The sequence below is a fragment of the Penaeus vannamei genome, chromosome 13, assembly GCF_042767895.1.
Source record: "Penaeus vannamei isolate JL-2024 chromosome 13, ASM4276789v1, whole genome shotgun sequence".
NCBI lineage: Eukaryota > Metazoa > Arthropoda > Malacostraca > Decapoda > Penaeidae > Penaeus > Penaeus vannamei.
This window is the reverse complement of record NC_091561.1, coordinates 18,410,466-18,425,465: the sequence shown is the minus strand read 5'-3', so window position 1 is coordinate 18,425,465 and position 15,000 is coordinate 18,410,466. Positions and strand designations below refer to the sequence as shown.

Genomic DNA, 15,000 nt, shown 5'->3' with positions numbered 1-15,000 from the left:
GGCACATGTTGACAATATCCCCTGTTTGCATTCAGCTCATTTGGTAGCTTGTGAGCAACATCAAACATCTAAGAGCTTGTATTTTGATTTTGATTTTTTTTTTTTTTTTTTTTTTTTTTTTTTTTTACATATAATTTTTGAAGGTTTACCATAGGAATGTCACCACTACTATCCGAGAAAAACAAGCTCCATCCATTGAGCCAATGGCGTGGGAATGGTCTTGTTAGTTGCCACCTGCTACTTTGTCCACAACAGCCATGGCATGTACGCACATGCCACCCAGCGGGAAGTGGTTAACATTGAGCAATCAATATTACATCAAATACATATATTTCTTCAAAGCATTTATATTACTGCAAGTCTGTATTCCACTAATAAATCACTATTTCTTATGATATTGAATCAGTTGATATGACTAAACAAAGCATCATACAGTTTTCCAATTTTTAAAGTGTTCACTCACCATGTGTGTTTGTCTACCAAGGTCTCCTTTACCCATATTCCCTCATAATAACAAAAAAGGAATAGTTGCTTATGTTTATTACATCATAGGTAATATTAAAAGAACAGAACCTAGTTAATTATTGCATTTTTTCCAATAAAATACTCTTATTATTACTGATACAGGAGGTAGTTAAGAATTTGAAAAAAAAAGACTCAAAAAGTCACAGGTAGTGCTCAACACATTTTGAAGTTCTTGCTTGGGGGAAAAAATATTTTGACATCTGTTGAAAATTTTATGCTCTAAGGGTTGCAAATGGGAAAAAAAAGAAAAAAGAACAAAAGCAAAAAAAACAATTTAGAGTTAATGTTTTGAAAGAATATCACATTCATTTTCTTATACTTATCACTGGCTGATTGGCTACTCTTCCATATTGAAAGAAGGACCAGACAGTGCCCTCTCTTTCCCATATTGTGTCATTCAGATTGGTTTCAACATCAGTATAGCATCACCAGTAGAATTACTACAGCACTGAATGGTTTTGCAACACCACTATCGTATGGCCCAGGAAGCTATACAAATAGGTTATTCATTGCCATATAATCATTTCCACAGGTGCCTCAACTCATTTTACTAGGAAAGCCAGTCTTCCCCAGTGTCCCATGCCACCTTCCCATTCATTTTGATAATTTATCTAAATTGCATTTTTTCCCCCACCCCCATTGTTTTTTATTACATTAGTGTGTTTGTTGCTTATGCCCCTGGTATGCCATGCAATAGTCTGAGATGGAGTATAATAACAGTAGGGCAGCATGTAGTCTTGATCCACACAAACATTGCAATGTCATTATCTCTTTTTCTACTTTAACTTCCCCCTCCACTCATTTTCCAAGGTCTATATTTGTTATTAGATATTCTGTATCAAGATGATGATAGGAGTTTTCCTTACACAGACTCGGTATCATCTCTAGGTAGCATATGGCTTGGTGCAATAACAATAAAAAGTTAAATGTTATTGTTTTGTACTTTAATGCTTTGTTGCTGAAGAAATAAGTTAGTCAGATTACATCCTAAGTGTTACTATCTTCCGTTTGTCCAAAGAGGAACAGAAGGAATTAGTAAGATTTCTGAAATGGTTATTTTGTCTGTTACAACTATTTTCTAAGATCAGTACACATGTCTGTGGGGATGCTCAGCTATTATGTACAATTTATTGTGTGTTTTTTTGCACATCCTCAGGAGGCATAGTAATAATTTTTGGAATTTTCCATATTTTTAGTGGAATGCACGTGGCAAGAGAGAACGTCTGTGCGAATTGCTCTTTGAAAAATATCAGGTAAGGGGTTAATGTACCTTCAAGTTATACTGTTGATACTATCATGGGTGAAGATGGAAATTTTGCTTAGGAGTTTGGAAGGCCATGATAGAGCATGATAATAAGTAGGCCAACATTCATGAAAGAAAAAAAAAATCTTGCCTCTTTTATTCAAAGATTATACATTTTTAAGATCTTCCCAGATTTCATCTTCAGGTCAAAAATCATTCTTGATGTAAATTCATGTAGTCAAGAATTAATTGCATTTGTATTTCAGGCAATTGTAACTGTATGACTATGATATGTAATGCTTTCACCAATTCATTAATAGTAATATTGCCATAGCTATTTATACCATAATTTATGAAATTGCTATTATTGCTCTTTATTTAATGATAAGGATTCTACTACAATTACTACTGGTAGTGATTGTAAATGGTATTGCTATTATTATATTCTCTCATTCCTTATTTGTATTATTTCTTGTCCATTCATTTTGAGAACACCCCATAGAATGCCACATGACAACATATTTCAATAGTGTATTAATTATCTTTTATCAACCAGGTCCCAGCTTTCTTCCTGGTTAAATCTGCAGTGTTGGCAGCATTTGCCAATGGAAGATCTACCGGGCTTGTGCTTGACTCTGGGGCCACACATACATCTGCAGTGCCAGTTCACGATGGATATGTTCTGCAGCATGCCATTGTGAAGTCGCCTTTAGGGGGAGATTTTCTCCTCAATCAGGTATATACTTTTTAAATGCTGATGTTCTGTCTATATTTTTCTTATACTCCCTGCTCCGCTGTTGTTGCTACTTCTCTTATTCTTTTCTTATCATATCTTGTCAGTGGTGTGGATTTGGTCATCTCAAAATTCTAACACTTCAGAGACCCCTTGACACATGTTGCTCCATTAAATTATTTTCAAACTACATAGACCAGAAATAAACTTGCCCCCCCTCCACTCCAATGATGCCTCTGACTAAAACAAAGTTATTAAAGAATAGGCCCAAATTTCCCTGGTCTGCACTATATATTATTTTCAGCATTCTCTCTCATCTCTCATTCTACCCCAACACAGGCAAACAGTTACCTGGTGGAGTCTGGCGTAGACCTCATCCCACCATACATGATTACAGACAAGCAGGTGGTAAAGGAAGGTGACCGACCCAAGTGGACAAAGAAAAACAATTTGTCTGAGGTTACCACGTCCTGGCACAACTACATGAAGAGAGAGGTAGTCAGAGATTTTCAGCAGACGATGCTCCACTGCTCAGAGTCACCCTATGAGGAAGAAGCCATCAACAGCATCCCCACAGAGCCCTACGAGTTTCCTACCGGTTATAATATGGTTAGCAGTTTGTTTACTTTTTTTATTTATTTGTTTATTTATTTTCATTTATTTTAGGATTGATTTCTTTTTATGCTTTTTTTTATATTTAACAGGAAACAGCAAAATCAGAAATTTGCTAATTAGTTTTTTTAGAATAAGATTTGTAAATGTAGATATCAAGTCCTACATAGTCTCTTGCACTCTTGTATCAAGATATACTTAGTTTTTGGCCCACACATAGAAAACCACTGCCTGTGAAAGATGGCTAAATATTCCTTCTTTTTTTTTCTTTTTTTTCTTATTTTTCTTACTGTTGAGTCTGCAGGCAAGGGACTATATGTTAAGCAGTGATTCAAATTACTGGGCTAGCCTTGTGAGATCTCACATACAGCTGTTCTAATGTAGCAGCATATTTTGGCTAGCTCAATGGTTTAGGCACTGCAAGTGCAAGTTCATCAATTACATGATGTTTAAATTCTTATATCCAGCTGAGCTTTCCAGATAACTTTCTGGGTAGATGTAGCCAGAATGGCAGAATGGGACCAGTTTTGGTGTGTGATGATAAACTGAGACACTGTCAGCATTCAGATTTGAGGTTGGATTATTTGTGTATGGCAGGCCATGTTTTTTAAGTTTTTGTCTTTCGGTTCTTAACCCATTTATGACGGGTGTCCCACATATGAGACACCCAGAAAAAAAAAATGCCGGGCATCCCGCCGGTGTGACGCTGTATCGGGGCTTGCATTCAGACTCGGCAGTGGGCCACGGACGGAGCGCAGGCAGAGTCCGGGCCAGTCCTACGCGGCGATTTTGTAGCCGCCCGGGAAACTTTTTATTTTCGGCTTCAAAATATACCAGGGCCATCGTGACAAAAATTTTCAAAAATACTCGAAAAAAATTGGGGGGGGGGAATCTCCTGTAATCTAATAGACTTTGGCAATCCTGTGACGTAATATTTTTGCTAATTACATAAAAATAAAGGAGTTATAACCGGAGGTGCGGGCAGAGTCTGGGCCAGCCCCTCACACCAATTTTGTAGCCACCCGGGAAACTTTTATTTTCGGCTTCAAAATATACTGGCGTTAGTGGGTTAAGGGGGCCGTCGCAACAACAACAACAACAAAAAAAAAAAAAAAAAATGTAATCTAGTAGGCTTTGGTAATCCAGTAACGTAATATTTTTGCTAAATACGTAAAAATAAAGGATATAACTAATTCTCGTGTGTGCGTGTATGTGTATGATTGTGTGTGCGTGTATGTATGCAGCCTATGTATACACACACGTGTACATATATACACATAATTTTCTCTGTACATCCTGTCTGTCCAAACCTCTCTTTTCATTTGTATTGAAGCATGTAATCTACCTACCCCATAACGCTCTCATCAACATATATCTATCGGAATAACTAGTTGGAAGTCTACAATCTACCACTCTCTGCCTACTCGCCCTACAAGCCCTACGTACCCCACAAAAACGGTCCTCCCTCGACATCTACCTCTTCCATATTGTAAAATACCACAGTCAGAGTCTCCTACCATATACATCCACACCAAACACCCAAACCTGCGGCTACTACTACCCTCCCCCTACCCTCCCCCTCCCTCATCAACCTACCCACCCATTATTTTTACCATATATACATATCAATGAATTAATGCCATGGGTTTTCTTATAAAAATATATATTATTAATATGCTCATTTAGGTTAAAACACATGTATCCTAAACATAACTGAAGATGCAAAACAAGATTAGAAGGTACTGTGGCAAGTTATGAGTTACTTCTTGAAAACCTTCAATGCTGAGAGGCGAAAAATGATAACTCGCTCTTTTCTTTTTCTTTCTTCTTCTTCTTTTTTTTACTGAGGTTAATCATCACATAATTACAAAGTTTCTTTTTAATTTGGAGATAATTGTGAGGAGGGGTCACGGGCTACACAATTGTTCCAACAAATTGTGGGATTAAAGTGTGATGTAGCCCCCCACCACCTTTGTGCCCGACTTTTAAGAATACCACTTCAATTTGGTGTGGGATGTAGGGATCCAACATTTCGTGTAAGAATACGGCTGATGGTTTCAACAAATAGCACTTCTTTAGAGTAGGATGTAAGTTAAATTGATATGGCTTGCACATATGCTGTTTCTAAGATCTAGTCATAGTACCTTTGATAAAAGTACTTAACAAAAGACATAGACAAGAATCAAGAGGAATTATTATTGTAATGAAAGAGTACTTTCCACAAAACATGATTTTGCAAAAAGACAGTTTCATGGAAAGTAATACAAAAAGGTTTGTAACTGCTTTAAGCAGTGATTTTATTTAGAACCATATTTAGGGGTATTTCAAGATATGAAGCAGGACAAAAATTAACCTTTCTGATATGTATATTTGTTTTAGACTGTCAGTATTCCATCTTACCCCCTACAATCTGGATGATGTTATGGTCCCGTCATGGAATAATCTGGGTCTAAAGCCGGGTGACGGGAGCATGCTGTCATCGGAATAAAGGCCAGGGTAACAGAAGAGACTCACTAGAAGTGCACAAACCTTTTTAGAATGTGATTTGACTCATTTGGCACTTAGAAAGGAGCTTTGGCATTATTCTTATCAATAAATGAATGTCAAATGTAACATGTGTAAGCTGTGACTGGAAGAGTGCCCACTCCAGGGAGGACACCATTTCCATGGTATGCACCGTATTCATGGCTGCTGTAATTGAAAATTACGAAAAATTAAGATGACACAAATAACCTTTTTTCTTTCTTTCTTTTTTTCTTTTTTTCTTTTGCACTGAGAGAGATGATATGGAGACTGTGCAAAGAAAATAAGCTATTACCATCCGGATAAAGCAAATCAAAAGACAAATATGACCTTGGGAAATGGCAAAAAAACTAAAAAGCTATTTAAAATGAAAAAAGAAAAAAGAAAAAGAAAAGTTTACACAAAATAACATACGCTTGGCCTATGCGCCACATGCCCATGATGTTGGCTACTTGCTTAACCAACTGCCCACATTTCCGGCACTGTGATTTCCATGCCACAACTAGATCCAACAGTGATTGATAATAGTGATCATGACTCTATGACTGGCTCAGGGAGAAGAGAACCTACAAGGGGAATGGGAGCATAGGGATGATAAGGTAGCCTAGGTATAGCTGGAGGAAACTTGACAATCAGGACCAGTTATGTTAGTGGATAGCACATACACCCGATGGAAAAGATGATAATGAAAAGGATGTGGGAATAAGTGTGTCATATTTTAACAACCATGTGGATAGTCATGGTGAATAGGACTTACCACATAAAATTGTGGGCCACATTCATGGTGAATAGGACTTTAGGGACTAAAGATTATATTAACCCCTTGAATCTGGTTGCTTCACAGCAATTACATGGACCAAAGTACAACCATTAGGCATGTCTAAGCAGTCTCTCTGCTAGGTATGTTGCGTGTAAGCTGAGCACACACAAACACTCATGTCCAGTGACAAAACTCTGTGCCTCCCCTTTACAGTGCCATTTTGCATAAATGTTTTTAGCTTTTTTTGCTATTTTCCAATGTGCAAATTTGTTTTTTGATTTGCTTTATCCAGATGGTAATATATTGTTTTCCTTGCACAGACTCCATATCATCTCTCTTTGTAGAAATAACTCAGTGCAAGAAAAAAAGAATACATTTTTTATTTTCTTATTTGTTTTTGTAATATTTGATTTTCTTTAATACACCCTGAGTGAGCCATTGGTGATGGGGGGCAGCAATAAGAATCCTGAGCATGGAAATAGTGCCCTCCCTAGAGGCGGCGCTCTTTCAGTTATGGCTCACGGATATTACACTCTACACTTGTTCATCGATAGGAATAATGCAAAAGTCCCATTTTAAAGGCTAAATAAGTCTAATCACCCTCCAAGAGGCTTATACACTCACGACGAGTCTTTTTCCTCACCCTTACCCTCTCTCATGACAGCAAGTTTGTCACCCAATCCATAGCCATTTTTTCCCCATGACAACATGTTCATGTCACCAGCCCCTCAAGCTGAATTTTCATGACATTGGTTAATACAGTGATACATACTGAGGCATAACAAGAGACCAATGTACTCAGTCTACGCCTTGTCCTTACACTCTTCCTTTTTTCCAGGAATATGGCACAGAGCGTTACCGGATCACAGAGAGCCTGTTTGACCCCAGCTACATCAAGGGTGTGGGCTCAACTATGCTGGGAATGTCACATGTCGTGTCCACCAGCATAGGTCTATGTGACATTGACCTCCGGCCCAGCCTTTACTCTGGGGTCATCGTAACAGGCGGGAACTCTCTTCTTAATGGCTTTGTGGAGCGCCTAAACCGTGACTTGTCGAGTCGAACACCACCAAACATGAGGTTTAAGCTGATCTCGGCAACAGGCTCAACAGAGAGGAGGTTTGGCTCATGGATTGGAGGTTCCATCCTGGCCTCCCTAGGCTCCTTCCAGCAGATGTGGGTGAGCAAGCAGGAATATGAGGAGTCTGGCAAATCACAGGTGGACCGAAAATGTCCGTAAAAAAGTGCAGCAAAAACAAAGACAACTATTTTTTTTTATTAGACTGACTCTTTCTATTAAGTGGAAGTGAATGAATGTGTATGTGACTTTTACAGAAACTACTTTAAAATGCCTGGATTTTTTTTTTTTTTTTTTTTTTTTTTTTTTCATTATTATTATTATTATTATTATTATTATTATTCATGTGTTAGTGTGGCTGAAATACAAAGTACAACAAAAATTATGCTACTCTTATTAGTGTTACTATAAAAGTATTTCTGCTTGTGAAAATGTCTTAAATTAATTGTTTACACATTGATATTTTATTTTGCCGTATTTTATTGTACTTTTTTATTACATCAGTGAGTCATATCTTTGTATTTAGGCATGGTAAATATAAGTAAATTAGTGAAAAAGTAGGTTTCATTATCCTTCATTCTAAATATATCAGCATGGTACAAAAGTATTTCCTAATGAAATACATATGTACTAATTTGTTAAAAGTGAAATTGCCTGGTGTTAGGTGTCTTTGAACTTAATGTTTATACAATATTTTTATAGATACGTCTTATATTACTAGTATTTTATAATGAGTATGCTTATTTTCTGAAGGTGAGTATTGAGTTTGTTTCTACATCATGATTCTTATTTTTATATATTAGATTATATAATATATCCATTCTTTATGAATGTTTTGATAGAAATTCAGAAATCATACATATTTTGTTTTAGAATTTGTTCTTCAAGTAAAAGTAGCCTACAATTTATTTGAGAATTCACTTATTCAGAATATTTATAATCATCATTAGAAGCATATATGTAATAGAGGCAAAACTTTTTTTCTTTATTTAGACATGTTAGTTTGTATATTATATCATTAGAAAAGAAAAGCTTTTCAAAATAATTACATAATGTAGGTTATTGTTTTCAGAAATTTGGATGACCACAGTCATTAAGAATCTTATTTTCTGTAAAGATAACTTTGGTAGTTAGTAGGAATATAAATGTGATATTAGATGTCAGGAATATTAATGTGATGATATTAATAGTCAACCCCTAATGCGAAATAACCCTGTTCAAGATATTTTTTATTTTCTTTGAAATTGTCCATGATTTCCTTATTGTTTATTTAATTTCCAATAGTAAAAAAAAAAAAAAAAAAAAAAAAAAATTCTTGCATTAGTCTTGTGCAGGTAGAATTTCTATATAGGATATGTTTTAGATCAAATTTAAACATCATGGAATTATAGACAGGATTTCTTTCATTAAAAAAGTATAAAAGTTAGGCCATGTAGGGATTTTCTCTCAACTGTTTTACTTAAAAAAAATTCTTTATTGCCTTGTTTATTCAAAATTTTCATTGCTTCAGCCATCTCTGTGTTGTAGATTCCTTCTGTACCAATTTCTTTTCTTTAGATTTCCCCCCAATCCCTTGCACGTTGTTGTGGAGGGGGCGAGCGGGGGATTTAGGAAACGGACAGGGACCCAATGCTGGGGATCTCCCTAACCTTGGGCCTCCGCCCTCAGCTTAACTAATTTTGCATGGTCTTTTCTCCCTCCTGCTCTTTTGTTTCTGTCTCTTCTCCAACCCCTTCTAATATCCACTTCCTAAGGTGTAAGAGCTGTGCTGAAAGGATAAAAGGCTGACTTTGCGCCAGTCCTGAATGGCCTGAGGGAACCATGGGCATGGTATTCCCCTGTTTTAGTTGTCTAGCCCTTACCCCTCAAGGGGACCCTGAGGGGTGTACTGTTTCTTTCCCCAATATAATCAAGGTTTCCCATGGCCAGTAATGAACACGTAATACCCTTCTTAGCGGCAATGAGGTTTGCCCCTTCATGTAATAGCTCCACCAATTCAAATTCTACTGATTCCCAGACCTCGGGCTCTCCTTTGACCACGATTCTGAACATTGCAACTACTACTCACCCTTCAATGCCTACTAGTACATTATCCACCCAAGTCGAGACTCAGTCTCCAGGAAAATTCCTGCTCTCCCAACTTCCTCAACTTCATCACCTCTACCCCCACAACCTTCTTCATCAATTACCCCATACTCCCTTATTACTACTTAACAGCCTTATTCCCCACCTCTCCATGATACTACCTCCCTCAACAATACTTCCTCCACACATTCCCATCCTTCTACCACCCCCAGCTCTACAAATATCTTAACTACTCTATTTAACCTACCTTCCCCAGTCAAATTTTTTGCCACTCTGATTCCAGACACTTCCATCTCAACTACTACTACCCTCCTCAGACACCAGTCTCCTCTCCCCCCCCCCCTCATAAGAAAGCCTTTGTCTCACGAAACTCTCCAACTAACTCCACTGCAGAACCTCTTGAAGATATTCAAAACTATCTGCTCAAGTCCCAAAATGACACCAAAACCTCTCACCCACCCTCAATTTCCACAACTGCTCCCTCCACACTCAAGGTAACTGCCGATATCCATCCTCCTCATACTCATATTCCCCCAACATCCCTTCCTCCTACTACCTCCCAACATAGTCCATCCCCCTCAGCTCCAACTACTGCCGATATCCATCCTCCTACTCATATTCCTCCTACTCTCTCCCAACACAGCCCCCCCCCCTCAGATATCCATCCTCCTCATACTCATATTCCCCCAACATCCCTTCCTCCTACTACCTCCCAACAAAGCCCATCCCCCTCAGCTCCAACTACACATTAACACTCCCTCCATCCCCTCTAGCCCTTCCACTCCCTCCTGGATACACACATGAATTTCTTGTCATAACTACGCCCTTCCCCAGATCCTCCACCTCCTGAAACCCCTCCTAATACTACACCACCACCACCCTCCAATTCCTTATCTCGCCCCCTAGCCCCTTCCCCTTTAAATTCTCCAAAACACACTGTAACCGTTATCACTCATAGATCAACTAAGTAATAGCTCTCCTACATTGGAATATTCGTTGTCTCTATTCTCACAGACCTGACCTTTGTCATATCCTTCCTATAACCCATCCATTATCTGCTTCCAAGAGACTTTCCTTGCACATCCTTCTATCCCAACTCCCTAATGTAATGTCCCTCTTTCACTTCCACGCATTCTGTCGTCCTGTCCACGCTTTGCTACAGCCCGCACCTCTGCTTTCCCACACCTATCCTCCCTTTACCAAGCTCCCAACCTTTCAGACATCTTTACAGAATCCCTCACTTTCTGCTCTGACAACTTGTTTTCCTTCCTCAGATGCATACATATCCTTCACTTGATCTAATCCCCTTACCTAAACCCACCATAACCCATTCACTCATCAACTCATTAACTCATCTTTAACCTTTCAATACTACTCTAGATAGCTGACACGTAACAACTATCACCTTTTACCACCCTTTACTGTACCTTCCTATAGTGCTATATGACCTTAGATGTCTAGCATATTTATTTTGCTTTTTAACCATTAACCGAATGGGTTAACCATTTTCTTTATATTCCTTTCTTGTGTATGAAAAGGTTTTAAATAAATCAGTCAGGGGAAAAAGGTATGAAAATTATTTAGATGAAAAATAGTGCAGATAACAATATTAGATTCTCTTTTTTAGACAGACAAATGTAGCAAAATATGTGGCCAAGAAGAAATGTAAATTATAATGTCTGTCTTCCAAATCCACTTCATAATTTCAATATCCAATAGCTAGTGTAGGGAAAAGAAAAAAAAATCATTTTAGGCAACATTTGAAAATATGTTTATTTATATACATGACAACAACAGTAAACTATCAAATCAACTTTTTAATAAGATATGTACATAAGGCCCTGAGACCAAGGCAAGCAAAGGAATGACTCAAGGAAGAATATAAATACATATTTTTTCTGTTTGATAATGTATTATGAGTAAGGTATTGTCTCTAGCATTGATGATTTTGAGGGTGAATCAATTGGGAAGCAATTCACGTTTAAAAAAAAGGGAAGAAATTAAAGTGTTACATAAGCTAACAATAGTTATTAATTTTCGTCCTTGTGTCTGAACCTCATAAGGAACTGAACTGTAAATATCTGTTTTGGGCACAAAATAAAATGCATTCACAGCCCAAGTATATATGAAATGGCCTCTTCATTGCATTAGAGGACCTATTATAGGCTAAATTATATAATATGGGTGTTACACTTCTGTGTCCTGTATGACAGCAGTTTAACATTAAGAATAACTAAGTTGATGTGTAAAACGACTACGTTTTCTGTGAACAGAATATTACTGAACTGTAACTGGCATATATCGAGTTTTAAAGGTTACTGAAAATAAGCAACTCAAATTAAGCTTCATATCTAAAAGAACATGGTAAGCCAAACACATTAATTTCATATAACTATACAGTTTATAGCATACTTAAACATAATATATACACATTTAAATACAAAGTCTTTGGTAAAGAAAATGACTTATTTATATGTCACAATGAAAATCACATAAATGCAGTCTTGTAATCATATATCCTTTCTGGCTGTCTGTTCCAGTAAATACAAATAGTGTGAATAATTCAAGCTCTGATTTTTTATCTGAAATCAAATTTAATTAAGACAACTCGTCACCTTTGACCGTTCTATCATAATGAAAATTGCACAAAAACAATAACTCAACTTCCAGCTGTCAGTCTCATGTGGAGATTGTTACAAAATTTATTGTGATTTATATTTTTTTGTGTGAAATATGACCTTGCCCAAGACTCCCCACAATACTGGATAAGAAGCAAATTAGAACTGAAAGCTAACTGGGTTTGGTGACCTACGGCCTTGACTGTAGTTGCTAGATTTTTCTGAAATATAGTTATCAAATAATAATGTAAAACTATAACATAATATCAAATAAAAATTTAACATCACAAAATATACTATCTTCTAATATTGCTTCCAGACCTCTTATTCATGTCCTGTGGTAGTGGCGATTGCATAAAAAAGGGGGAAACCTTTCAATATTGAAATCGCATCTGCTTTCTATTATAATATATGAAATGTGCTGAATGCAGTCCATGGGTCGCAAGTTTCATGATAAGTATAAAAAATAATAAAAACTATCATGGGATCGAAGCCATTTCAAAAGTCTGTAAAGCAGGTACCATATGCAGCCATCATATTTCTACATACATACACATATACATATTTATAGCTTAAATGTACGAACGCAAACAGTGACTAGCGATTTGCTTCACTCCCACTCGCAGGCGACTCTAACATTATGACATAATTTTCAACTAGAGAGGCATTGTCTATTCCGGACGGCACGGCCTCCTTTCTACCGTTGACCAAGTTCGGCTTTCTCTCCGAGGAGCAGAAGTTTTCGAATGTCCAAGACGTCGTTGGATTTCTTTGGTTCTGCTTGGTACCGCCCGTCCTGAAGGAGCTCCTCAGACTGCTGAGTCCTTCCTCGAGGCATTCTTCGTTCCTAGGGCCTCCTCGACGACACCTGCCCAAGAGCCAGATGACCATACTGCACAGGGTGAGTACGAGCAGCATGCCGATGCCCACGCCGGCGCACCAGATCAGGATTTCCGATACGCGGTCGGTGGCGGCGTCGGTCTGAATCTCCTTGGCCGAGACTTCGGGTAAAAGATCCTCCTCCTGTTGGGCGAAGTCGGTGCTCGTGCGCGTATTGATGACTTCGTAAGTCCTCTCTTGCAGGATCTGGCTTATGTACTCGTCTTTTTCCTCTGAGGACACGTTTTGATGATTGTTAAGTAGTTCTACATGTCGATGTATGAGGTTCGTGTCTTGAACATACTGAGCACCTGTGGGATCTGCATTCATCTCTGTAGTCCAGTCTGTGCTTTCTGTAGAGCTTCGCGTTCGAACTCCAGCAGAGGCGGTGAGTCGATCTGTTTCTTCCGTTGAAGGTTCCCAAACTCGAACTTCAGCGGGGGCGGTGTGGGTCAACATGGTCACGTCTGTCGTGGGCAAATAAGGGTGTTCTGCTTCAGCAATTGTCTCTGTATGTTCGTCTGCCTCGGTCGAAGTCTTGGCAAACCTGACTGGTGTGGCGAGACTTCTTAGAACTGGGTTTCCTTGGCTATCAATCAGCTCCACCTGTTCGAGTAAAAGATTAGACGGTTAAAAACAAATTTGAAATGTATAAGATAGTCTTAATCTTTTTAAATAGTATCAACTGGATAATTTCATATTCGCAATATAGCTGAAAGACACATCACAAATATACAAAGCATACCTGAATGTAATATGCCTGGCCCGGCCACAGAGAGAGTTCGCTCGTGACCTGGTCTGTGAGAAGGTGACCTGAGACCGAGCCAGACTCTTCGACCCAAGACACAAGGTACTCGACGCCCCCTGAACCCCGTGGACTCCATCCCACAGAGACCTCAGCTAAGGGACCCAGATGGACTCCAATAACTTCAATCGTCCATGTAGGATCCAACTAGAAGAGATAGGATATATTTTAGAGACGCTTTTTTATACTATCGTTTGGCCATTCTGATGATCATCACAGCCATATGCTACTGGTATTTTCTTCTAATCACTGTTCAAAAAAAGCTTAATTTCTTTGTACTTCCTTCAGTTGAAAACACGCAAATAGCCATGACTAAGGTTAAAACGAAAAGAGAAAGGATCAAAACTCACCGAAACGATTTCCGTCGCTTGGTTCGGATACTCGTGCGAATACGCTGTAGAGGCATCGGAGAGGAATTCGTGCGTGGCTCCGTGGGTTTTCGGGGCCGCCTCGAAGCCGCCGTCATGAGGTGAACTACTGTGGCCAACGATGTCCCTGTTGGGCAGTGCCAAAGGAGGCTCCGCGTGGAAGGATTCCACCTGCTGAAAAAAATATATTCTTCTTACTTCGACGAAGTAGTTTTACTATTATTTCCCTCATTGCGTAGTTCTTTAAATCTAAGTAATTTACGTTTATCGGTAATTAAATGGTCTTATGTCTGATAATGCCATGACTCAAAAGAGTTTATAGCACAACTGATTCTCTTTTCATCCAATATGCATTCACCTCACAAGCTTACCAGAACACACGCACACGCACGCGCGCGCACACACACACACACACAAACACACACACACACACACACACACACACACACACACACACACACACACACACACACACACACACACACACACACACACACACACACACACACACACACACACACACACACACACACACACAAACCTTAGACCATACTTACATCCGAGACCTGTCCTCTCCTCCCCTGACTCGCCGCCTCGACCTGGCCCTCCGACGCCGCCACGAGCCCCTCCTGCGTCACGGCCAGGAGCCTCAGCCTCGCCCGCGGGGACTCCGGCTCCTGCGGGAGGGGGGCCTGCGTCGCCGAGGTCTGGGGAAGGAGGAGGGGGCTGAAGGGTCGGGCTGGGGAATTCTACGGTTGTGTTCGTTCCCTT

The 15,000-nt window shown here is 39.0% G+C and overlaps 2 protein-coding genes across 3 annotated transcripts in view; one reads left to right on the top strand and one right to left on the bottom strand.

Moving 5' to 3' along the window:
- Positions 1–8,031, top strand: part of Bap55 (Brahma associated protein 55kD) — a 15,713-nt gene extending 7,682 nt beyond the window's left edge. The window contains exons 4-7 of the mRNA XM_070129055.1: positions 1,722–1,778; positions 2,325–2,504; positions 2,841–3,110; positions 7,235–8,031. Of these exons, the coding sequence (XP_069985156.1) occupies positions 1,722–1,778; positions 2,325–2,504; positions 2,841–3,110; positions 7,235–7,636 (909 nt within the window). The 3' untranslated portion in view covers positions 7,637–8,031. The remainder of the gene's footprint in view (positions 1–1,721; positions 1,779–2,324; positions 2,505–2,840; positions 3,111–7,234) is intronic.
- Positions 8,032–11,306: 3,275 nt separating this feature from the next.
- LOC113814508 (uncharacterized) overlaps positions 11,307–15,000 on the bottom strand; it is a 28,251-nt gene continuing 24,557 nt past the window's right edge. Inside the window, exons 4-7 of one of the 2 annotated variants that reach the window (XM_027366550.2) lie at positions 14,787–14,936; positions 14,212–14,403; positions 13,802–14,008; positions 11,307–13,662 (exon numbers count right to left, since the gene is read on the bottom strand). In XM_027366550.2, the coding sequence (XP_027222351.2) occupies positions 12,775–13,662; positions 13,802–14,008; positions 14,212–14,403; positions 14,787–14,936 (1,437 nt within the window). In that variant the 3' untranslated portion in view covers positions 11,307–12,774. The remainder of the gene's footprint in view (positions 13,663–13,801; positions 14,009–14,211; positions 14,404–14,786; positions 14,937–15,000) is intronic. The other variant, XM_070129054.1, reaches the window with a different exon arrangement.